The 25,048-nt window shown below is 45.5% G+C and overlaps 1 protein-coding gene across 2 annotated transcripts in view; it reads left to right on the top strand.

Moving 5' to 3' along the window:
- The first annotated feature begins 254 nt into the window (after positions 1-254).
- The window catches only part of tnmd (tenomodulin), a 38,092-nt gene continuing 13,298 nt past the window's right edge, over positions 255-25,048 (top strand). For both annotated transcript variants that reach the window (XM_018733419.2, XM_018733418.2), the window contains exons 1-2: positions 255-340; positions 3,589-3,726. In XM_018733419.2, the coding sequence (XP_018588935.2) occupies positions 293-340; positions 3,589-3,726 (186 nt within the window). In that variant the 5' untranslated portion in view covers positions 255-292. The remainder of the gene's footprint in view (positions 341-3,588; positions 3,727-25,048) is intronic.

The following is a 25,048-nucleotide window of genomic DNA, read 5'->3' as shown; positions in this document are numbered from 1 at the left end:
TAGTATGATATTATACACTATTACTCCTGTACTAATAATACTGCTGGTGTTTATTAGGAGTGTCACCCTTAGATCCCCTGGCTCTGCTACCCCTTCCCTCCCCACAGATGTCACAGACTTCTCTCCTCCTCACCGACCGTCTGAAAGTGCCCACCCCTTTGGGGCGCTGACCCAACTCACCGGAGGAGGAGTGATCCCGGGACTCGGATGTCTTTCGGAGATGCGGGGCCGGGTCTCCGTCAGAGAGGCTGAAAGCAAGAGAGGCGAGAGTTCCCTCTGAGAAGGACAAGGGATGGAAACTCACTGCCCATCAAGCAGCCAACAAGCCCTTTGCAAAGATGTGAGTCGAACCTTTAAATGGACTTTACCGGGAGAAATATAAAAGAAACACCGATAGCCAAAAAGAATGACGTTACTCAGGCCATGACCTCATGCTGCATTATGGTAAATACTGTTTGGAACAATCATAGATGTGGGTCAATTTTCTTACTGAAAATTATTCCCTTCAAGGCTGTTCCAAAATAGGAATAAATAGGCATGAAAAGGGATGAATAATAAAAATATTTTTAAGTGAAAGAGCATCATTATTAGTTGGTCAACAAAGTATTTTAGATATTTTGATTCAATTTCTCTTAAAAGCATCCTTTAAAAAGATGGCTTTTGCTCCAGCGCTTGCAAGCAGTGGCAAAGAGAAGCACATTTTTAAAAGTTCGGCTTTCAGATAGGCTTTTTGTGGCGCTTAAGATGGGTTTTTGAATGTGTCCTCTCTGAGATGAAATATGTTATTTAATGACTTTAGCAAAGCACTCCTTCTTCCAAGCTGCAAAGATGGGCTGATCCGAGTTCAGGCACTCGAATGTGGTTTGCTTAATTTATTTATTTATTTTTTGATTTTATAGGCTACATTATTACCTTTCTGTATGTGTCTGTCTTTATATATACAGTATATATTATATATAAATATAATATGTATAATATATAATAAAGAAATATATTTACATATTTATTTATTATACGTGTATATTTACATATATACAGTATACACACACACACACCTTTTTTACACCTAGTAGTATTACAGATCTCAGTGTTCATACTTTCAGGCTATTTGAAAGAATTCCAGCTCATAAAGCTTCCTCAGGTGTCACGCTTTGATGGAATAAAGTAAACCAGCTTGACCAAAATATTTTCATTCTGGAGGGGGAGGGGGGTGGAGGGGGGGGGGGAAGAAATTGCTTTGATGACAGATTTGCTCTTCTGGTGTAAAAATTCAGCTTTGCTTGTCTTTAATAGTAATACCCGTAGGAAATATGACAAATCCCGCCAGTTTTTCTGCTTCAGTTGCAACGCGTTGTGTTTTCCAAGTGCGCAGCGGCACTCGGTAACCCCTAAACGTCCCTGAAGAGCCAATAAACTGAGCCCGCTAGGTTTAGCCTGGAAAAGGATAACTTGTTTATTTGTCCGACGGTAATTACACCGGGTCGAGCGGTCTGCTGCTGCTGCTGGCCTCGGGTACCTCGAGTCATGTGTCCGATATCGTGAGCTGAGCCTCTCCGTATCCCAGCTGCGGGAAAGCCGCTGATGTGGAAAACACCTGTGGCATCATGTGGTAGCGAATACCACCCCCTGTGTATTGAAAAGACCCACGGTCACGCGGGGCAGGGGACGCAGTAATAAAAAAAGTTTTTAACGTGGGGCGGAGGGGGCGTAATCACACTCCTCACCACACAAGGAACGAGGAATGAACCTGCCAGATTTAAATCTTCCTTTAATGTTCCTCTGGCAGCCATCCTTGCTTCTGTGAGCTGCTCAAATCGCAGCCAGTTGGCCATCTTTCCCCAGTTTCCACAGGAGTCCCATGACAGCCAAGGTCTTTGTTTTTCCAGGCCTTTGCAGAACGTTGATTCCTACTTCCCTGCTTCCCCTCTTGCTTCGTTTAGAAGCAAGCTAGGTGAACTACGTAGGTCCACCTCTTGCGGAGGGCCATCTTTCGTTTTTGGAGGGAATAGAAGATTCCCAGAGGGCAGCGATCACACACGCTTCCGTGAGCCTCGGCCCCTCCCGAACCACTTTCTTCCCTCGGCCCGAACAGCATTGCATTTAAAGCAGCCGCGTTATTTGTGCGTGCGTGAGCGTATGTGTGTGTGACTCATTGACTGGCTGTATGGCATCGTCTTCTTTTGAGGCTTCGGCGCCGACTCCTTGGAGACGGGCTGCTCGGCTCAGTTGGGTTACCTCTTCAGGAACGATACCGCTTCATTAAAGCGCGACAAAACGAAGCCACGCGTACCTCTTCTGCGGCCCCCTTTTTTAACGACTCCGGGTTTGCGAACCATTAGCACATCCGCCCTTCATGCAGCTCTGCTCTCGGTGAAATCAAATGCACCGTTATTTGTCTTTAATCTCTCCCCGGAGGTGACAGCGTGACACCGTCGGGTCGGCACACACCGAGATGAAATGAGCTGCGCCCGGATGGGGATTCGTATTTAGCGGGTGTAGCCGTTCCGCCTGCCGAGATCCGAACGGAAGGCGTCGACGGCGGAGGCGTTTCGGATATTGCCGCCTTCACAGCTTCCCGCCCGCGCGGTAAATTTGCGAGTTGTCCTGCTTTGGAAAGTGCGCCGTGATGCCTGCGCTCGTTCGACAACGCAAGCCTCACTGAAGTTTGTTCCCATCCACATTTTGTACTTCTCCCCGTCACTGTCCTGGGAGACCTCCCCAAGGCACTCCTCTGTCAATCACTGCTTTCATTACCCATTTGTGGGGGAAGAAAAGACCTCCTTTGTTCACTTGTAGCTTAAATATTTGGCAATTATCTCCAGAGGGGAATAGATGTAATCTGAATAAAAAACGGAACCTTTTCAAAATTCCTGTTTGTTTAGAGCTCCTTCAGCTTGCCTCGAGGTTATTATATTTTTCCATCGCAGGCAGTGCAGAGGGGCCCAAAAAGAGCCCTGCACTTCTAGAAAGTTCCGCCGCATCTGTGTGTCATTTCCAGCCCAAGAAATCCTACAAGCACATCTCCCAGGTTTAATGATGTGCAGGTGAGGATTATTAATATGATTTATTGACGCCCAGCTCACTTGTCAAGGGCAGCTGTGGCTTCGCGGTGCTGTTGTGTCGGGTAAAAATACAGTTTAAAAACAAATAAATAGGTGCATGTAAAGCAAATTGTGTTTTAATTTGCAATTACTAGAAAAATGTACTTGTCAAAACTTACAGCTAGTAATGGTAATTAGATACTAATAGGATGTTTTGGGGTATATTTAGAATTCTGAATATTCCATTTAACTTGGCATTAAATAAAATTTGGTTGAAAAACATTAAGGAACTATTTTAACTGGGGAAACAGTGCAAATTGCTACTGCTGTGTCCAACAATCCATCTGTATTCTGCAAATGCTTGCCGCACTGGGGTTGTGGTGATTTGGAGCCGATTCCGGGAGGTGGAGGGTGTTATGGACATGGGAGCACCTGAAATGACACCCAGTCAGCCACAGGGAACTTGCAGAGAAATGCACACACACACACACACACACACACACACACACACACATTCTGATGGTGTCTGGGGTTACTGTGTTCTAAGGTGGAGGAGGGCAAGGAGCAGAACAAGCGAAGGCTCTGTGGATACCAGCTCGGCGCCTTAGCCCTCGGGCTGCTCTTCCTGTCCCTGGGCATCTCTGTCTTCTGCCTCAAGAACATGTGGAGCCCAAGCCCTGGCAAGGTAAAAACAGGGCTCTACCTGCCTTTTCACTGATGTAGGGGATGGGGGATCACAGCCTGCAGATGTCCATCACTGAAGCCTGGATGAAGGCCGGCAGGTACGTAACCTCACGGGGCAGGAGGTGGCATAGCATATATGTGGAGTCCTTGAACCCTTAACCTGAACTGCTTCAGTAATAATGTCCATCTGAATAAAAGTATGAATGAAAAGAACAGTGAAGTTGAGCAAATAATACATAGCAGGGGATTGTGTTTGGCGGAGTGTCAGACACCGGACCCGAGGTTGGTTCGAATGCGTGAAAGAAAGCGCATCTGTGGAAGAACTAAATTTACTTCCCACCTCTTTGTATTGGTATAAATTAATTTGCTAATGTATTACGTGCACCGATCTCTGTTCCCTTAAAAAAAAAAATAGTTGTTTACCAAAGTCCATATTGCATGTGTTGTACTGACCATGTTCGTGGCCAATACATTTAAATTTATTTAGCAGACGCTTTTCTCCAAAGTGACTTCCAACAAACTCTATGTAGCATTATGTGCCCACACACCTTATTCACCGTGGTGACTTACACTGCTAGATACACTACTTACAATGGGTCACTCATCCATACATCAGTGGAACACACACACTCTCTCTATGTCACTCACACACTATGGGGGAACCTGAACAGCATGTCTTTGGAGTGTGGGAGGAAACCAGAGCACCTAAAGGTAACCCACCCAGACAACATGAAAACTCCACACAGACTGAGTGGGGCTCAAACCCACATCCTATCATACCACCCAGACACTGTGAGACAGTAGCACTACTGACTGTGCCACCATCCCACTCTGCCTTGTTTCAAATCCTATTTATAAATGTGTCCTGACACTCATCACATGCTCATTCTAAAACTAAAGAGACATAATGAAATGAGTCACATCGCTCCTAAAGTGGTATTATGAAACCTGTGATATGGCTCGTTTTTCGGCGCAAAAATGGAAAATTAAACTCTTCATAATTTAAAATTTTAAGCACATCTTCGTGGCGGTTCTGTGTCAATGTGCATTTTCAAGTGATTTAAAATTCTTGGGCATCGAATATTATGCACGGCAGCAATTTTTTATGAGGCCTCTACTTTCATTTTTTTCTCCTTCCTATACATGTGTAGCTCACTTGGGAAAATTCACAAATAAATAAGTATATATATATATGTGTGTGTGTGTGCATGAATTATGCACACTTTTCATTGTCCAGTTTTGTCCAAAATTTTATGATTTTCATTAAAAAAATTCTTTAGTGCATCATATAATAACAAAATTTAAACTATATATTTGTATGCTGGGACTTACAGAAGCACATTTGACCATGTCTTTTAAATTGCTTGCGTAAATATCCACGAGTATAATTGACAAAACAGTTGAGGCTCAACAACAGAAACACTGCTAAGCAATATTTTCAGACCAAATGATAACACTGTTCATACCTACCCTGTATGTGCAACCTAAATAATAGTAGTTTTCGCTTGTTTTTCTCTATTTTCCAGATACCTGCCTTGTATAGAGACATTAAATATTTTGAAGTCATTAATAAATTCACTATGTTCAATAAATTTTATTTCGCTTAACATCCTTTCCAGTTTGCCCTGGAGCTACAATTTTACCTGTGAAATGAAACTTACCATTGCATATTCAGTAGGAGTGTTAATTAATAATAGCATACACTAAAAGTATCCATGGGTTATTAAATTTACTTTTTATCTTGTACTCTCTGCTCATATACCACAATTATTCTATACTGTAATAGCAGCAAAATGAAATGGAAGGATATAATTACTTTCCCCATAAAAATAGATACTCCCAAATTAACTTTAATTGCATAAAGCACCAGATAGCATGACCAGTTAAAAATTAATAAATAACATTATTTGTGCTCTGATTCCTCTCAGTTTCTGGGGCGAAAATATCGCATTCAGAAACCTGCTTGTGCAAGCAGACTGTGTGCTGGCAGCAGAAGTATTAAAAATTCTTTGTATTTAGTCTGTGTTTTGTTACGACTAGTTATCAATCATTAAACCTCAGCTTTTGGCTCGTCACATACATGCTGATGCCTACTTATTAAGTTGTGAGACATCCTTTCGTGGCACTAGAAAAAATGCGACTGAAAACTTTAAAAAAGCGAAGAAACAGACTCTTTCCCTGTGTTTCGCAATACTGTGCGGCCTGTGTCCACAATAAGCTCGGAATATGCATTATGCACATATTGGAGAGAATGTGCAAGTGATTAGGCTGTCAGGCCGGATGAAAGCGGCTGGAGAGGTTCCTCGGAAGGGGAAAAAACATACATTGCTGGGACGGTGTCTTCTCCGGTGTAATGGAAACCTTTTCCTGCTGTAAAACTTATTCCGTTAGTTCTCCACGTCCCTTGTGAAATACACCCTGTTCCTAGAAGGGAAATACATTCGTGGGAATGGCAGAAATTAATAAACTTCATTTAATGCAGTACTGAAAGCAGTCCGAAGCATCGCATCGCAATCAATCCCCCTCCTGTCGCAGCAGCCTCGATCGAAGGATTTGCCCTGAATCGATGCGGTAAAAATCACAGTGCCGTACAAATGGACAAATATTTCTAAGTAGCTTAGTGTACAAACCTGAACGAACCATTTTGAAAATAAAATAAAATAAAATAAAATTTGCGCTCCTTTTTTGCCACATTAATGGTCTCCCTGTGTTATGAAGCGTAGTCGTTGATGTATCGGCTGATCGGCAGCACCGGATCAATTCGGTCAGGTGGCAGTTTAAGTCGGTGGCAAATTGAGCGCGGCAGTTCGGCCGTCGAGCTCTGCTGCTTTCGCGGTTACCGCAACTCACGCGGACAGCGGCTGATTTGTTGACACCCCTTCTGGAAGTTACCACATCCGTCCAACGTGTAATTGCGGCGGGATTTCGCGCCAGTTCGTACCAATCAGCCGCACCAGCGTTTAATCCCCACTCCTGCAGTAATTGGAGAAAACTCCTTTGTCTGACCATCCGTATTGTAAAATGAGAATATGCAGAAATGTTTTGTGTTTTTTTTTTTTTCTTACGCATTTAATTCCCGCCACCAGTTCCAGTGGGAAAAGTACACAAACTGTACAAGTGAAGAATTTCTTGGCGCTTTTAAACAAAGGGCACAGTTACGCAGCCCTCATCTCCCAGCAAAGCACCTTTAATGAAAACCGGTTGAGCTCGCGCCTCCAATCTTCTTCCAGAAATAAATATTCAGGCAGGCTACGACGCCGGAGCATGAATAAATTGATCAATCCTCAACTCGTGTGACGAGTTACCGCTTTTTCCCGCCGCTCGCGGCTCCGAGCGGTTAATCGCGCCGCGTCCACAGCGGTTAATTTGCACCCCGAAAACAGGCCTCTGAACTACTGTGAGGTGTACTGATAAAATAGCATTCCTTCAAGTTCCACTTCATGCTGCGCTCTTCCTCTACACTCGCAATCCCAGAAATACCTGCAATGAGTCTGACATGTATTATATATTGGACTAGTACACTGCACATAACAAAATAGGCACCTTATAATAACAATATGTTATGTATAATGCAGAATGTGGTGTCTTACTGGCACAGATCGCCCTAGCGAGGCACGTTAAAGTGGATCCTGATACTCTGCGCTCCACCACCCGGCTGCTTTTAACAACCCGAGTCCAGAAGATTGGATTCTTCCACGTTAATCAGTGTACAGCTGGACAGGCACCGTGCGAGTTTGTTCCTGCCTCTTCACCAGAATTAATTACCCAGACAGTCCATTTTTTGTCCTTGATTAATATTTCATGATGGAGGGTTGGATGAGATACCGCATCGACTTTAACAAAGGGTCTCGTCTCTCACGTGGGGCCCGTTGTGTCGATGGGCTATGGACGATGGCCCAGGGTTCTCGGTAAGCCGCTGATAGGGTCACTGGAGTAGAGGCACGGCACCCCGGTCGCTGAAGGCAAGGGATGGGGTCCGCGCTCTCCCTCGAGTCCTCCTCCGCGTCTCCTCCATTCACAGCGGAAGCAACGGGTCGTTTCCTTCTCCTTATGTTCGCAGAAGAAAATAAGTTGGAGAAGCTCGTTGACGTGGCCAACCAGGCACCGAGGCGCTGCGGATGTCCAAACTGCATTTCTGACATCTGATCATGTCCGGTACCTTCCACACTCCAGAAGACGCGTGAAGTGCTTCTCGCTCTGACCCTTACGTTACTTCGCAGGCCCTTATCCAAAGCGGAGCCACCTCCCGGAAAGCTCCCAAAAGCACGCGGCGAGCTCATTTCCACTGATGCTTATATCAATATGCCTTTAGTCTGCTGCCTGGCGCCACGCCCACGACGGCAACCCCCACGCACTGCTCTCCCGTGCCCGACTTTGCATTAACCGCCACAGAAAGGTAATTTGTTCTGCGAATTGTATTTCAATATGACATTGTAACCACTTGGGGACTTTTTTTTAATTACTTGCAAACATATGTTCTTACCGGTGGCCGGAGGAAGCGAGAGAGGGAGAGAGTTCACCATAATTTTTACTGCCAGTGTGCGCGCGCGCGTGCGTGTGTGTGTGTGTGTGTGTGTGTGTGTGTGTGTGTGTGTGTGTGTGTGTCCAAGGCAGCTCCCAAGACACATCCTCCTGACTGAGGGCGGTTTTCCAGCTGCCCCACTGGAATTCCGCCCCCGTTCCAAAATGCTGAGCATCCCTCAGCGGTCAGAAAGTGGTTTTCTCCCTTTTCAATCAAACAGGAAAGATATTAATTGGAGCTCGATCCCAATTTAAAAACATCCACCTACACGGAACCTCTTTTAAGCGACGCGCTGGAAATAGCACCGCTAACGATGTTCCTACAGGATCTCGAGCGCTGTTTTGCCCCATCGCGAGTTTGCTTGCGATGCCCGATCTCACAAGGGTCAGCTGGCCCCGCCCTCCTCACCCCCCGTCCGGTCAGCGTACACGCACGCTGGATGTGTCGCTGAAGCCGACGCTTCGCCTTCTGGTCCCCGGTACGGAATGCGCGGTACCATTCCAACAGCAGCGGACTCTCTGCTGAATATCTCTTCTCCCGCAGCTGCAGTTCCTCTCCAGGCGACCGCGCGCTGTACAGCCTGATTGAGCTTTCACATCGTGTTTGGCTCTGCCGGCTTTACGGGGCGCAGTCTGCAGGTCCTGTCACAATGCATCTTCAGCACAGCGCTCCTGCAGCCGCTCACTGTACTCCAGTAGGTCACTACAGCCAGAGAGGACGCGTGTGAACGATTCATTTATTAACTGCAAATTAACGTTTGCATCTTTCTTCTTTGTGGCTGTTTTTATTTTTACACTAAACGAAGCAATTGTGCTTCTTACGATCATACATTTTTTCCACTTTAGCGGGTAGATGAACCACAAGTTTACCGATTAGGTTTTAGGCTTTTTCGAGTGCCGTTTCTGACACGTACTCACCTGAAAGCGCTTAACCCGAATGGTTTCAGTGAGCAAATATTCGCAATCGTGCATCGCTTTAGATATAAGGATGTGATAAGCGGCCTGATAATAACAAGGTGATTTTGTAAGGTCGGCGCCTGTGATATTTCAGCACCGTCGCTTAGAAGATGAGGGTCACTAGGGTTCGGCTGCAGCATCGATGTCGACGTCGAGATGAGTGCAAGTTGCACTTAATTTGCGGTTCAGCTGCGAGGTCGGTGTCGCCATAAGTTCGGCTGCGTGATTGGTGCTGGGTTACAGGATTAGCGTCAGCGACGAGTTGAGCGTCCTGCCCGGCGTTGTCCGTGATGGTGGTCCAGACTAGGAGGGAGTCTCTCTACAAGGACATCCTCCAGCCTCTGCAAATATTTGGCATTATGTGTGTTGTACCCTGCTCCCGGCTGCGGCGGTTCGACCCTGGGTCGTGACTAGACAGGGTCTCCCTGTTGTTCGTCATATGGGAGAACTTATCTAAGGGAAGGCTTACCGTTTTCCACTCCACCAGCCAGATGTTCAGCTCCTGCTTAGCCCAGCACCCGTGAAGCAGGGCAGCGAAGTCATGCTGTGCGCCTAAAAGGTCCACGAAAATAGCAAACGTGGACAACTGGCATCATCCCCCGCTGAGTTCAGGCGCGTGCTGACGGCCAGCTCATAGAGGCGGCCCGACTGTCGACCGTATTCCGCAGCAGGGCATCGGGTTAGCCCCGATTTCAACACCTGCCGCATTCCTTGCAAATTCTTGCAAAGCGAAGGAAAAGGGAAAAAAAAAAATGAGGAATTTTTAATTAAAAGACACAGTCACTGCTCCGGAATCTAATTTGCTTCACGACCCAAAACAAAACACCTTTTATTGCACCTCGAAAAATAGACCCAGCCTTGGAAGAGGTGTTGGCTATTTCTGATCGATAAATAAAGCGATCGTCCTTAAGCTTACATTGCATATATTGCAGCTGTTTATTACTCTGTTTAAGAGTCTGGTCATGTAACACACCAGCGCAAATGAAGGGCAACTGGTGTTCCAAGCACATTTTCAGATATTGCACTCATTCTTACATCTCTACATCTGCAGGAAGGAGGGTTTCATCTTAGCATGTCCCTGCAGTTTACAAAGCTATAGCTCCCCTGCCCCTGCCACCAACGTGGCGAAATAGGGACCCTCGTCCTCTTGGATAACATTCCCTCTGTTTCTTCCTACCTCGAAGAAGTAGACAAGAGAAGCAGAAAAAAAAATTAAAGTGTCACATCTGATCCCCCAACAGTTGAGTTCAGAGATGGTGTCTCTATCCGAGATGAAGTTGGGTTGGGAAATCAAATTCCAAATCATCTCATCTTTGAACATATTTATGCAGTATACCTTTACCATCTAGAAAAATGTCCAATTTCCATTAAGGGCTTCTATCGACGTTGAGGAGAGACGTGAGATGATACCGTGTTCATCTTCAGTCTCTTTTTATTTTGTTGAATTGCCTGGAAGGAGAAGGGAGGCCTTGGCTCAGCCTGTGACTCATATCTGCTTTCACACACACAGCAGCCGAACCACTAGTCCATACGCTGAGTATCTAATAAAAGGATTTGCAGAAATTCGCCTTGTGAAAGGGGCTTCTTGGGCAGCATTCTTCAGTGTCCTTGTCAGTAAGAGGGCTCTTATGAGATCGCTGTATTGTACGTTGAATGCTAAAGGTTCGGCAACAAAAGACGTAACCTGCATTGTGACCTTCCAAAGCTCTAATATCATACGTTTGGAAAAATCTCCCCTTCGTTTTTCTGTCTCGGCCGCATTGCTATTTGCTGCGTATTCAGACACGGACTAAACGACTCTCAGGACTATACGATGTCTGTGTGTCTCTGTCACACAAAAGCCCCTTTATGTGCCTGTATATGTAATATGTCTTTCATACTGCTCTGAATTTGGTTTACATAACGTTAGTAAGTACAGTGGTGTCGAAGGCACTGTAGTACAGTCACTGAACCAAAGCTGCAGTACCGGATTCATTTCCCCATCAATTTTAGGCACGTGGTGCTGAAGTCCTCTGCAGATGAAGATCAGCAGGGAGGAAAATGTGTGTGTTTGCATCTGCCTTTGCACATGGGTCGAGGGAGGGAGTTACAACTATTAGCCGTTGAGAAATATAGCTCAGACATACTGCACCAGTCACCCAGAGCCATTTACGCACACACTTAACCACAGGAGAAGATAACTCCGCTCTCTCCCTCACCTCCTAGGTGCATTAGGCAGCTCTGCAGAGATGTACAGCGGTAACCAGAAACATCCGAATAACGTCGCAGTTAAGCGAACGGAAACTTATCAGAACATGCCAGGTAATAAATCACAGAAATAACGTAAAAGCAATGCTGCATCAACACTGCAAAAATGTTTTAGGGGGCGCGGTGGCGCAATGGATTGGACCGGGTGGGTCTGGGGTTCGAGTCCCACTTGGGCGCTTTGCGACGGACTGGTGTCCCATCCTGGGTGTGTCCCCTCCCCCTCCAGCCTTATGCCCTGAGTTGCTGGGTTAGGCTCTGGTTCCCTGTGACCCTGTATGGGACAAGCGGTTCCGAAAGTGTGTGTGTGTGTGTGTGTGTGTGTGCTATGTTTTAAAGAAATACAAAAAAAAAAGTTTTCAAAAATGTCTATGCTGCTGTACTTTGACTGGCTGGCATCACCGTCCATTGCCATGTTGTTTTTGATCAGGCAAGGACTGGAGGTTAGTCTACAGCTACCTGGACCAGTTGCTCTCATTGCTTGGTGCATCTCATTATATCTCAGTATAGAGAATTAAGTGACAGTCAAATTTAGGAGAACTCAGAGAACCTTTAGAGATTATCCTTAGTTTGTCAGCATGGGTGTGTCATCTAAGTCATCACCAACGCTTTCCACCCCTCCTGGGCCATAGGTCGCCAACAAGGGCTCTCCAGGTGCCTCTGTCCTGTCTCCGAAAGCTGAAATGTCTTGAAGTTTCCTTGTTGGCGTTTCTGTAGCTGGCAAGGTTTTTACGGTGTCGGGTAGCTAACCCCACGCCTAATCCTCGTCCCTTCTCAGCCGGGCTTGGGACCGTCCGTGGCGAAGTTATCATCTAAGAGCGCACGAGTAAATGTGAAGAACAAAGGATGGACTGGGAAAGAATGTCTTTTGCGGCACATCGAAGCACCTGCAAGTAACCTGTGAGCTCAGCGGTGGATTTCCATGAGAGCAGGGAATTGGGGGGGGTTGGACAAGAGACAATAACAGTCCAAGACGACATCAAGCAATAGAAGGAATATGACAAAACGGAAAACTGCAGTAATAAAGGTGAATCGTGACTAAAGTGCAACATGGTGCACAGGACACGTTATTACTAGAGGGGAAAAAAATCCCAAACCTATTATGAAGTTATCTTTATTTATGGAATTAGCTGCTATTTACAGAATTGTGCACTTAACGCCTACACAGCAGAACTGCGTGCCATGCCATGGAATGACTCTTTTATGCCCACAGCAAACACAGATGATTCCAGTGATCCTGTTAATATTGTATTATTTTAGCCAACTTTTTTTTTTTTATTATTTCTGAAGTACCTAGTCTAAATATTTTTATAGTACACCTCTCAGGCTGGACCAAAGCCTCTCAGCAACGGGGTACTTAAACAACCATTTGCTGTAGTGGGCAGACGTTTTTTTTTTAGTGTCCTATGCAATAGAAGGAATGCCTCTGACACGCCCTTGAATTTGTTCGCTTGTGAGGGAATGCTAAAAAAAAGAAATGTTTGGGTTTTGGCAGCTCTTGCATCTCTGGGTTTATGGGTTTCTTGTCCTCGATGAGACACGGTAAAGTGCAATATTGTGGATGAGTTCGTTCTGCGCTGGTTCCCAGGAGCAGAAACATCTCCACCTTGGGTGTTCCAGATGGAGTGGTGTGCGGTGTCCCATTACTGCTGTTCCACTAGTGAGCTCAGCGAATCCTAATTATTCGGGTCCACATCGGACTCGAAACATGCCTCACATTCAGATAGGTAACAGAAAGAGATTTCTGGGATGCCGCTCCCTCCGCAGATCCCAAGCTCCACATGTCCGGCACGGCTTGAGGATATGCCTTGTTATGTTCTCCGCTCAGCAGCCAGCGTATCAACGCTCGAGAGCAGCACTACATGCGTTACCTACGTTTGCGAGCTCTCACCGACTCTTTGTCATTTGTTTATACAAGAGTGATGTGGGGTCATCATGCGACAGCAATAAGTGCGTATTTACAGAAACGAACGCTCTGTTTCAGAAGTCTCACCCTTGTTCCACATTAAGAACGGAAATTATGACTTTGCCGACTTTGATTTGCCCTATTAGACCCACATATTCGCATTAACATTTTTTTTCATCCAACTGGCTTAAAAACATTTCAGTCCTCATTAGCAGCTAATGCTTTTCATCTTGCCAAATTAGCCCATGCATTCAATACTACACAAAATATAGACTTGCATTTATCGCACTCTGGCTCTAAATGCCGCTTATCCGCAGGAGTGCAGACCGCGGTGAAAAGAATTATGAAAAGGGGGAGGGGGCATTGCCGAACTCGAGCGGGAGTGGCAGACATTTCGAGCATCCAAAGAGCCCACTTCCCCGGCGGCCTTCTGGCCTATAATTCAGTGCCTCGAATGGACATTTGCCTCAGTGTTTGGGCTTGCAAAGCCGGTGTTCATGAAGATGCATCGCAGAGTGCCGGTGTCTGCAGGGAGGGCCTTGATGAATATTTCATGCTACATCAACCGCCCTTTTATTATACAAGATTGCTTGTATTCAAACACACCGAATGAATTCAGATTAACAAGCTGCTGCAGGACCAGCTCTCTTTTCCTGCTCATTCTCCTCCGGTCGGCTGACCGCGGAGCCTCGAGCACGAAGCTTGTGACCAAGGTCATCTTCCCACCTTTCCATCCTTCATTGGAGACGTTGCTCAAGTATCGATCACGGGAAAGGGCTCGTCCAGCTCAGAGGCACAAAGCAGTCAAAGAAGAAGCCTCTTTGTCCCACGTCGGCACAACCCCCGCAGACACATATAGTTACGAAGTCTAGACAGGAATGGCAGGGTCACAGCGGTCAGTGCAACACGGTCATGGCTGTATAATAGCCTGCATGGTCAATCCCCACGGAAGAGGACAGGAGGGATCATGAGAAGGCTGAGCAAATGGCTCACTTGGCCCCGGGGACTGCAGATCCCTCAGGCACCGCAGACATCAGTCACCGCCCTATCTAATCGAGAGGTTGAATTAAAGCTAAGCGTGACATTGTGTTCAGGTTAAGAGCCTTCACCTGGAGAAATACAGACCTTTTCACAGGACGTCCCCTCTGCCGAAACAAAAGAAAGGCCGAAAAGCAATATTGAGCACCACGCAAAAAAGAAAATAGTCCCGCAGTGACGGGGAGAATGTTGCAACGGCCCTTTAGATTTTTTTTTTCAGGACATAAAAAAAAAAACAAACAATGGTTGAGACAACAATGTGTCTCAGTCCCGGAGGTGAGCTCAGAACAGCCTGCTGACCGTCTGGAAATCACAGCACTCCCCCCACAACGACGTTTCCGCTCCCTATTGAACACGGCTCTATTAACAGTGCTGCGGCTGGTGCGAAGGTGATTTATGGCCGGGGAGAGCGCGAGTTGTTTAAAATGGCTGGTGTGATTAGTCATGTATGCTTCGGAGCGGGAAAAAGAGGAGCGCAACGCCCCCGCAGATCAAAATGGGCCACAAACGTTAGGCGATCGCGGTTAGGTGGTCAAACGTGCCGAACCAAGGAGTCCCGGCGGGGATGCGGAAGGGGTTCTGGAGGAAAAAGCGGCTTGTTAAAGTGGTCTCAGAGAGACGGAGGAAGAAGACGGAGGAGCGCGGCTAGAGAAACAAAGCTGATTCGTGTTGTCTTTAAAGAACAATTGTTTTACCCCGTGCCCGAAACTGTCGCTTTCGGACCTGCGCCCGCAGTCACCGAGTAGCAGGCGTTGTCCTCGTAAACAAGTCTTTGTACTGTCGCTTCACCCGTTTGATCCTTGCGTTTTTTGATGCGCTTCCTGCCGTCGAAAGGGTACAACGTTCCAGCGAAACAGTATGTATGCTCTGCATTTTTTCCCAGCATGCTTCGCGGTCAGCCTCGGGTCCCGCGCTTACTTTCATCGTCCATCTTCCGCGGTACCGGACTCCGTGGCACGGGACATGCTCTTCCAGCTCTGGCAGCACTTCTAAATAAAGTTCTTGGAAGGGAACAAAAGCAGCATAATGAGAAAGGCAAAGTAAAGGCATGTTCCACATACTTATGAGAAGCCATATATACATAAGCAGCCGACAGGGTGGCGAAGGCAGCGTCTATGTTTAAAGTAAACATTGGAAACGCAGATCAGAGGTTGCGGTGTATTTAGAAATGTGCTCCCTGATGTGTCCCTCGGTTGAAAGTGGCAGATGGATGACTGTGGCCTAGTTTAAGAGTGCTGAGGGACAAATATGGTGCGTGCGGTATTGGTGGGGGCGGGGGTGCGTGCAATCGGCAAGACGCCGTTCGGGAACAACAACAATGGGATGTGCCAACGTTAAAGCGAAGCACATATTCACCGCAATCTCACGCAGGAGAAATAGACATCCAGCGATGGTACGTTGTATTTTAGAGTCGGAAAAATAAGGAATACCCTATTGTTTTTATGTTGTGAATGTTATTAAATTAATATCGTTAGTGTAAAACCACTGACTTGAAAGTCGGGTTATTATTTTACAGTTGCCTTACACTGGATATAAAAATATAAAAATATAAAACACGCCGTGGAGTGACTGTCCTTGAAAGATGGTAGCAGTAATATATACTTTCAATAAAGTAATCTTAAGAAATGACTAAAGTAAATCTGCAGGGATATACTGTACAGCTGTATGAATAAAAGGAAAAAAAAATCAAAACCTTAGAAATCTTGAGGATAGAGTCTGCTTTAAAATGATCATTTGAGCATCCCCGTTAAGAATGTAAATTTTGTGCGCTTTGGTGTGCCTTGCGGAAAGGGAATTTATCGTGAACTATTTTGAAAATCGCTCGTCTTATTTTAAAACAAAATATTTACCACTCCATTAAAAACCATGAAGTGCTGTATCTTATCGTTACTATCCGTCATTTAGCTGACACATTTGTTCAAGGTGACTTTACGCGTTAAGTTATGCAGTAATTTACGTAAGAGTATTCTCATTGTATCGATTCAGAGTAAGTACCTGGTTAAAGGGTACTATAGTAAGACGGAGATTCAAACCGACAACTTTCTGATCCAAGTGCTACATCACTTGCTGCAGCAGATATGATTTCAAGAAACTCTGTGTAGTTTCAGAATGCTTCTTTTAAATGTGGCAATGACTTTTAAAAAATCATTTATTGCAACGGAGTTCAGAGTCTTCGCTCCCATATGTCTCTGCTGTTCTGTTCTTATTTAAAAGTTAATCGCGGTACGAAGGTTATATAATAAATCCCTGTAGGATCTGTATTATTTGTTTGTCATGTTCTCAAATATAGCTAACCACAAATCTAATTAACAATGTTTTTACTTAGCAACTCTTGGTGAAGTCTTGGAGCAGTATCTTCTTTCTTTGGGAAAATAAAAAATAAATGGCCTTATTAACAAAGAGGATAAATTTTAAACCTTTCTTGAGTAACCAGTTACTCTCCAGTTAATGCAGATTTTGTGCAATGCTTTTACTGTTTCTATATTCACATACATGTAAACATAGTTGTGATTAATTAACTGATTTAGTAACAAATAATTGAAAGCTTTATTTAAATATTAATTAATTAACTGTTACACCACATTTCCTGCTTAAATTTCATTCGAGAAAACTATCTTTAAAAGGATTTGCCTGACATTAAATACTATGTTCAGTGGTAGTTGTTTTGCTTTTAGAACTTTGGACAACGTAATTTTTTTGTATCATATGTTCATAGAGGCTAAAAAAATCTTTTATTTTCAGTATGAACCATACTATTAATCTGTGGGTATTTCATTGCTTTATACATTTTGTCTTAAACCGTTTGTCCCACGCGGGGAGCTGGAGCCTCACCTGGCAACACAGGGCATAAGGCTGGAGGGGGGGAGGGGACACACCCAGGATGTGATGCCAGTCTGTCGCAAGGAACCCTAAGCAGGACTCAAACCCCAGACCCCTCGAAAAGCAGGACGTGGTCAAACCCACTGTGCCACCGCGTCCCCGCAAGTGATAGGTCATTAAAAGAAAAGAGAGAAAAATTTTACTCAGATGAGCATCTACCATTACACTAATCCCATTTTTAACTGTTTTCTTATACCTATCAACAAATAATCACTAAAATTATTTTTGATATCTCTTTGTCTTTTACCTTCAAACATCTCATCATAAGAAAAATTCTTCAAAAGCTTTTATGGAGTGATTTACATGACTGTTTAAGCAAGGGAACAGTAAGATAAGGTACCCAAAAACTTCCCCACTTGAGATTTGAACCTGCGGCCTTTTTTTCGGCAGCTGAAAACCGGTTCATCGATCACTAGCTAAACATTACAAGTATCAAGCAAGACGAGGCAACCTGCAATCGCTGTCCTGCGTAATGAAAGCCCAAAGCTGAGTGCTGTCTTCGAAACCTGGCTTCACAGAGACAGGCACCCATAAGCCGTTTCCGCCCCATTTACCCGCAGAATTTCGCCAAGCCCCAAAACTTCTTGCGCTCCCAACTCATAAATGAAAAAAAAAAAATCCAAGAGCCAGATCTGGAGTGTCCGGATGGCCAAAATGCTAAGATGAATCGGGCACACTTGCCAAAGGCTCTGCAATCACGAAGGCCCAGCCACGAGTCGCGGATCAGACATGTTTAAGCAATGCCATAGGCTCTCTTGTGACCCTCTTTTTCGTGGTATTACTCGGAATGGTTGTGTTCTGCCGGCGGTGCTCACCTTCCTAACAGCAAAGTTACATCTCACATTGCTACCTGCTCTTGCCCTAGAGGTGTGGGTTTGAATACACGAAGCATGCGCTTTATATTACACTATTACATTGTATTAGTTAGCTGCCGTTCTCCCTCAAGGCAACCTACATAGCTAAGAGTTTTTATCAAATTATTGAGCTTGAGATTTTATTTTACTGAAGCAGTTCAGGTTAAGTACCTTGCCCTGGGGACAAACCGGTGAGATCCCTCGATTGTAGGGCAACTTTTTTTTTCGGTAGCCACAACGTTTTACGGCAGCCACAGCAACGCCTCAAAGCCCAGGCGGGAGACGCGGCTTCCAGCGTGGCAGTCGACAGAAGTTCATTCCGTGGACTCTGACATTCGAAAAGCAGGCACCCATCTGCTCTGCTGTCTCCCAGTGATGTACAATGGGGAGCGCCATGTCCCTTATGATTACACCGCTCTCGACAATATGTCTAGAGCTATACTTTTAACTGGGTCTGATGTCTCATCCTTCACAGAGCTTCTCCTCTCTTTATTTCCTTTTCATTAGTCCTCTGCCTATTCTTCAGTTGGAGCCCGTCTGTCTTAACATAAGGGATAAGTCTTCATGAGAGGGATGTGCTGGAGATCACTTCCTCAGCCATCGCCATGGGAGGGAAAGTCGTCGTTCCTCTATAAGCACTTCCAGCTTAATAAAGGAGCAGCAGTAGTAGTTGTAGATGCCGTACCCAACGCTGTTACACTGGTACTGGCAGCAGGTAGTTTAGTGGTATAACGTAGTGTAGCTGGCAAGGCTGCTGTCTTGCACCTGAAGATCTGGGTGAAATCCCACCTCTCCCTGTAATACCCTTGAGAAAGGTAGATAAGTTGCTCCAGCAATAATTAAAGCAAGAATTGAAGAGCTTAATGAAATAGTAACATTTCTTGCGATGTGCCTGATGTGTTTCGGCAGGATGCCTTCCTCAGCGTCTGTCCTTCCGCCACGTCTCAAAAATATAACTATTTCGAAAAATTTGTCCGTGCTCTCGCACTGTTTAATTTTCATGTATACCAGTGGGTTCTATACACCCAAGCCCTTATCTTCGCATCATCTGTTTTTTGAAGATATGATTTTCCAGGAGCAATAACCCAGCTGTATAAATGGGTAAACTAATGTAAGTAGGTTAACCTCCTAAGTTGAATTGGAGAAAAACAGCAGCGAAAGCAATATTTGCTATTGTGGCTCCAGCACATATAGCAGCAGTTGTGACTGTAGTTAAGGTAGGTGTAACCTACTATGGCTGGGAGCTATGATTTTGGAATCCCTGGTAGCTTTTGCTTTTGCGGTGTTACTGTAGGCTGGTTGTTATACCTGTATCTGAAGTGTTTCGTGCTCATATGCTGCTTTAGAAAATCCTGCAAATCAACCCTGGAGAAAGGGATAAAAACTTCAGGGCAGAAAATTTCTGTAGGTTATTCTGCTCGTTCCCTACCGGATTGCCCGTGAACTGTCGTCAGGGTTGTGAAATCTCTGTAATGCAGTGAGCTGGAGGCCAGGGACCTTATGGCGGAGCTTCTGCAAGGAAGGTCTGGAGGTAAGTCTGCCTGCCAGGCCCGGTGGAGGGAAACATTTTCCACTGCCTGCTGGCATTCACCCAAGGCCAGAACAATTGGCTCTGGAATCCACAAGGCAGTCAAGTTCAAAGCTGCGAAGGCATAGTCTAGGAAAGCAGAAGGCAGGGGAAGAGCTGTATTTGCTGTGTTTCTGCATTTCTGCCTGGCTCTGAAGTAGCGGGCAGACGGATGTTGGACAGCCTTTTCTGTAATCTGTCCTAATTCTGTGCAGCTGCTTCCACTACGTTTCCATGTACACGAGCCCAGATCTCGTGTCTGACCATCAATAACAGGGAGAGCTTCTCAACGACGTCCCTGGGTGCGTTTGTGTACGTTGGAGACGTCCCGGGTTGTTCAAGCACTTGCTGTCAGGAACGGTTCCTTCTTCATGCCACCCTGTAGGGCGCTAGAAGAGTCGGCGAGGAATTGGTGCACACGGCGCCCTTCGGCGTAGTCCGCGGACGCAAATTGTTTTTGTCTTTTGGTGACTTTAACTGTCCGCGTGACACAGAAATGGAACTCGCGGCGGGTTGAGGATGACATCGCTTGTGACGGCCAAAGTGGCACAATAACACACGGGAGTGAGCGAGCAGCCTCCAGCCAGCGGCTCCAGCTCATCCATGTAATTGGCGACCGGTGAGGTTGGGTACGAGGGAGCTCACCTCCATCAATCACAAGCACTGGTCTGTCTCCTGCTCCCAGGTGACCCCCAGCCCCCTTTCCCGCTCGGCTCTTTATCAGCATGTCTTGGCATGAGTGACAGTTGTCAGGTCACGCATCAGTGGGGCACTGCTCTCTACTTCCTTCAGGGGCAGAAGCGGAAGGTGGGGTGGCGGGGGCGGGGGGGGGGGGGTCTCGCCTTTCTGTTCCAATCCCACACCAGCATCCTCTCAGCCTTTGTCTTCTTGTGGCAAGAGGCTCATTCTTGCTAACAACCCTCAGGCTCCCTTTGCCTGGTTGTGTTTCATTCCTCTGCTTTCTCCCGTGGCAACGGGAAATAGCGGAGTCGTCTCGGAGAATGTGAGAGAGAGGGGAAAAGCTTTCTGAGAAAGGCAAAAAAACAGGTGTGAGGCAGTGGTAGGCCAGTGGGAAGGGGGCTGGTATTGGGGGCTGCGAATTCAGAGGGAGCTTACGCATATTTCTCGCAATGTGTGACTCGCATACATGAGAGCCGAGGCATCCGGAGCCTTTCAAGGTGAACGGCCTCCTTGCTACTTGGATGGCTGCCTCAGGAATTCGGTTACACACTCCGATGGGAGATCGTGTCAGTGACACGTTTTCCGTCAGGTGTGATCGGATGCCAGGCTCTGTGACGCCCGTCGCCCTCCTCCCGTTGCTTACTGGCAGTTGTGCGACCTGTTAACGCAAACCAGATTACGGCGGAAAGGTAACTCTCAGCGGCCTCATTTAGAGAAGTGGCAGAAGGACTGAGAAGGTGGATTAAAGGGGGGGGCGCCGGCACACTGGTACCGAGGTATGTTTGGTGCCACGCCTGACTGCAGCCTGCAAACGTCTGCTGCCTTTCTGGGTCATGCCAGTGCTGCAGTTTGGAGCCTCTGCTGCCAAAATCCAGTGCACCTCAAGCTTCACATTTAAACCCAATTTACTGTTAACCGGAAGGTCTGCTCTTTTACTGAGTTTAAAAGTACGGAATTAAGAGGAGCAGTGCCATTTCTGAAATGTTATTGTTTTGTGTCAAGAGGGCGATGAGGCCAATTTTCACATCCATTTATTCACTTGGCATACACGTTTTTCCAAAGCAACGTACAACGCACAACTAAGCAAAAGTGCATTTCACTTACAGATGGATGCAATTCACAAAGTTCATTGAATTAGTCTAATACCTCCTTTTCTGCCAGCATACATTTAAGAAATAGCTGTATATAGAATTGATAGGGAATGAAACAATATATACCTTGAATATATATATATATACCAGGGGGCATAGTGGCGCAGTGGGTATGACCAGGTCCTGTTCTTTGGTGGGTCTGAAGTTCAAGTCCCGCTTGGGGTGCCTTGTGATGGACTGGTGTCCCGTCCTGGGTGTGTCCCTTCCTCCTCCAGGCTTGCACCCTGTGTTGCTGGGTTAGGCTCCGGTTTGCCACAGCCCTGCTTAAAACAAGTGGCTTCAGACAGTGTGTGTGTGTGTGTGTGTGTGTACATGTACATACTGTATATACCTTGAATAGATACATAAAAAACAAATTCTGCCTCACCACTCTAGGTGGTTCCCTCCCCCAAATGTCAGGTCCTCTACCTCAGGCCTCGGTGTTTGAGGGTTCTGCGCACTATCTTCACTGTTCCTAATATTGCTCTTTTCTAGACTGAGAGCTCTGGTGTTGTTCCTGGGTTCCGCTGGAGCCACTCTTCCAGCTTGGACATCACTGCCCCGAGGGCACTCACTACAACTGGGATTACTTTGGCTTTTACCTTCCACATTCATTCCATTTCCTCATTCAGGTCTTGATACTTCTCCAGCTTCTCATATTCCTTCTTATTTATGTTGCTGGAGGACTGCTACATCTATCACCACTGCCATCTTCTGTTCTTTATCCACCACCACGATGTCCGGTTGGTTCGCCAGTACTTGCTTGTGAAGTCCCACAGGATCTTCACCCTGACGTTCTCAACCACCTTCTGTAGTGTCTCCCATTTGGACCAGGGAAGTTGCAACCCATACTCGGTGCAGATGTTCCGGCAGTGTATCCCAACCACTTGCTTGTGCTGTTCAGTGGATGCTGTTCTTGCCTCCATCTTGCACCTTGCCAGTAGGTGTTGGATTGTTTGTACCTTGGTTCCTGCCTTGTATGGTAGACCGACCCCTGCTTCTGTTGGCCTGGTGCTTGGAGCCTGCTATTGTGCTGCTATGATTAGTGCCTCAGTGCTGTCCTTCAGTTCAGTTCTTTCCAGCCACTGGTAAAATTTATGGATGTCAGCCACATCTGCTATCTACCAATGGTAGATTCAATGGAGGGACTTGTCCTGCCATGGGACTTCTGTTGGTTCTTTAACCACATGCTCTCTCTGGCCCTATATATAAAGAGACAAAGCCGGACACTGTCCACATCCACTACGCATATATATATAAAGGACCTATGCTACCAGCTGCTATATATATATATAGTGTATTTATATGTATATTATATACAAACATTTATTCATTTGGCTGACACTTTTCTCCAAATTTCTCCATATATATACATATATATATATGTATATATATATATATATATATATATATATATATATATATATATTTGTATATAAAACGTGGTGTAACGGGGTGAGCAGAGGGTGAGAGTGTGAAAGACTGGCGTAGGTTCTCAAGACAGAGAGATACCTCTTACTATGTGCAGATGTCTGTGGACAGTGTCCAGTGACCTCACCAGAGCCCAAATCTCCAATTGCTAAATTTATATATATTATATATACATATATATTTGTTTCCAAAGGTGGAGGAGCATAGCAATCTGGTCGGGGCTTAGCCTCATGATGAGTGATCAGGTCAGGAAGATGGAACTTGATATAGACACCTACAGGAAGCTTTGAATTTTAGCTCCCAGTTGAGCTTTAGATTTCTCAGCGGTTCCGGAATCTGATGTCTGTGGATAGAGTGTGTTAACGGTTACGTGCATTTTAAGTGGCTCAGCATTACTTCAAGCTCAGATGGCAATGTGTCATACCTGATTTTTTTCTTTTAATTTTTAAATGTTCTGCTTTTTTTCTTAAATCTCAGTGACACCTGAGAATAATTGCGGCACAGTAAGATACCTACCAGTCTTAAGTGGCCGCAATGCTTTTGGTAGTTTTCACTGATGTTAGGGCCTGTTTTTTTTCTGAAGTTGCTTGACTGTGGTAGCTTCCGTTTAATTTAAATTAATTTTGCTTATCTCCGTGCTTTACATGGCAGCTGAGCGAGAGGCAGAGGCCCGTCCCCAGCAGCTCGACAGCCAAACCCGTCTCACAGAGTGAGCCCCGTTCTGTTTGTTTTCCTTCTCCGCGAAGAGTGTTGTTATTCATAATTTGAAATAATGTGTTGTTGTCATAGCGGCTTTCAAAATGTAACGGGAACAGTAATTTCCGCCTATTTATTATGCATGGGCGAGAAACAGAGAGGTGACAGAACAAGGCTTGAAAAAAGCTCAATCTTGTCTTTCAAAGGGGTGGATATATAGGCCTATATGTAGGTGATTAAAGGACTGTTAGATACTAATGGAACTTTTCAGAGTTTCCAAGCACTTTGGAAACATCCTAATGGCGCCGTACTTTTGCTGCAAAGCTGTGATGCAGGTTAAGGAACCGAGATGCGCTGGGGCTTGAAGCCATCCAAATTTTGCCACTGAACAGCACTGACGCCATTAACCTTGAGCTGAGTAATCCATCTGAATAGCAGACACTTCATCATACATACTATTGTGAATACACCAATGTTGTGGGCTCCTTCACTGAAGGAAAAAAAGGCCTTTTTCTGTGTCCCCACATTATGCCTTGAACCCGTGTGCTTCTAAGGGCCACTGCTACGCAGCTAACAAAATGACAGGAAAGCTAATTAACTCTCATTATCGTTATTTCTGTGCAATGTGAAGGCCTTCAGTTCCAAAGGCAGCCTTCTGTCACTGGGTAGATGGTCCTGGGAGATGGGAGGAGGATGAGAGCAGCGAGGTAAGGCTACGCAACAAAATTAAAAAAAAAAAAAAACAAAAAACCATCCGTTTAAAGGCCAAACAAGCTTTTGAAAATCCTGAAACAAGGAGAGTGAAGGGTTTTTTTTTTTCCTTTTTTGCTTCATTTTGCTGCATTCTCTCTTAATCCTCTGCAGACCAAAGTGTCAGTCAAACTGGGGTGAGTTCGTGATGGGAAAAATAAAAATCTCTACTAAAAAGAAAAAAAAAAAATCTCAGTCGGAAAACACGAACCACCCACCGTATTATCTCAAGAATTGATTGTCTGGTTTCTTCGAGCTTGTACACATCGAATGTCTTTAGCGCGGAAGGAAGGATAGTATGGGAATCAAGGCCATAGAGTTTATTGAACCCAAAGGTTGTTGGCTCAAATCCCAGGAGGAGTTTTTGTAACAGTTATGATTATTGGGTCTTTTGAAAGATTGGATTTGCTCCCCTTTGAATTCTCCCATTTGGACAGATAGTGCTTCGCTGGCATTCTCAGAGAGAGGCTCATACTCCTGCTCCACAAAGTAGTAGCCTGTTGCTAATGTGGTTTTCTACATAGTTATAAATCAATACCGCTTTGCCATCTAATTGCTTCTCTTGCCACCGATGCATTTATACTAGTATCACTGACAAGGTCTTCAAAGCAACGCATTTTTTTGATATTACCGTTAACAGCGATTTTACAGTTAAGTCACTATACAGA

The sequence above is a fragment of the Scleropages formosus genome, chromosome 13 (assembly GCF_900964775.1).
Source record: "Scleropages formosus chromosome 13, fSclFor1.1, whole genome shotgun sequence".
NCBI lineage: Eukaryota > Metazoa > Chordata > Actinopteri > Osteoglossiformes > Osteoglossidae > Scleropages > Scleropages formosus.
The sequence above is the reverse complement of the archived record's forward strand: the minus strand, read 5'-3'. Positions and strand labels throughout refer to the sequence as shown.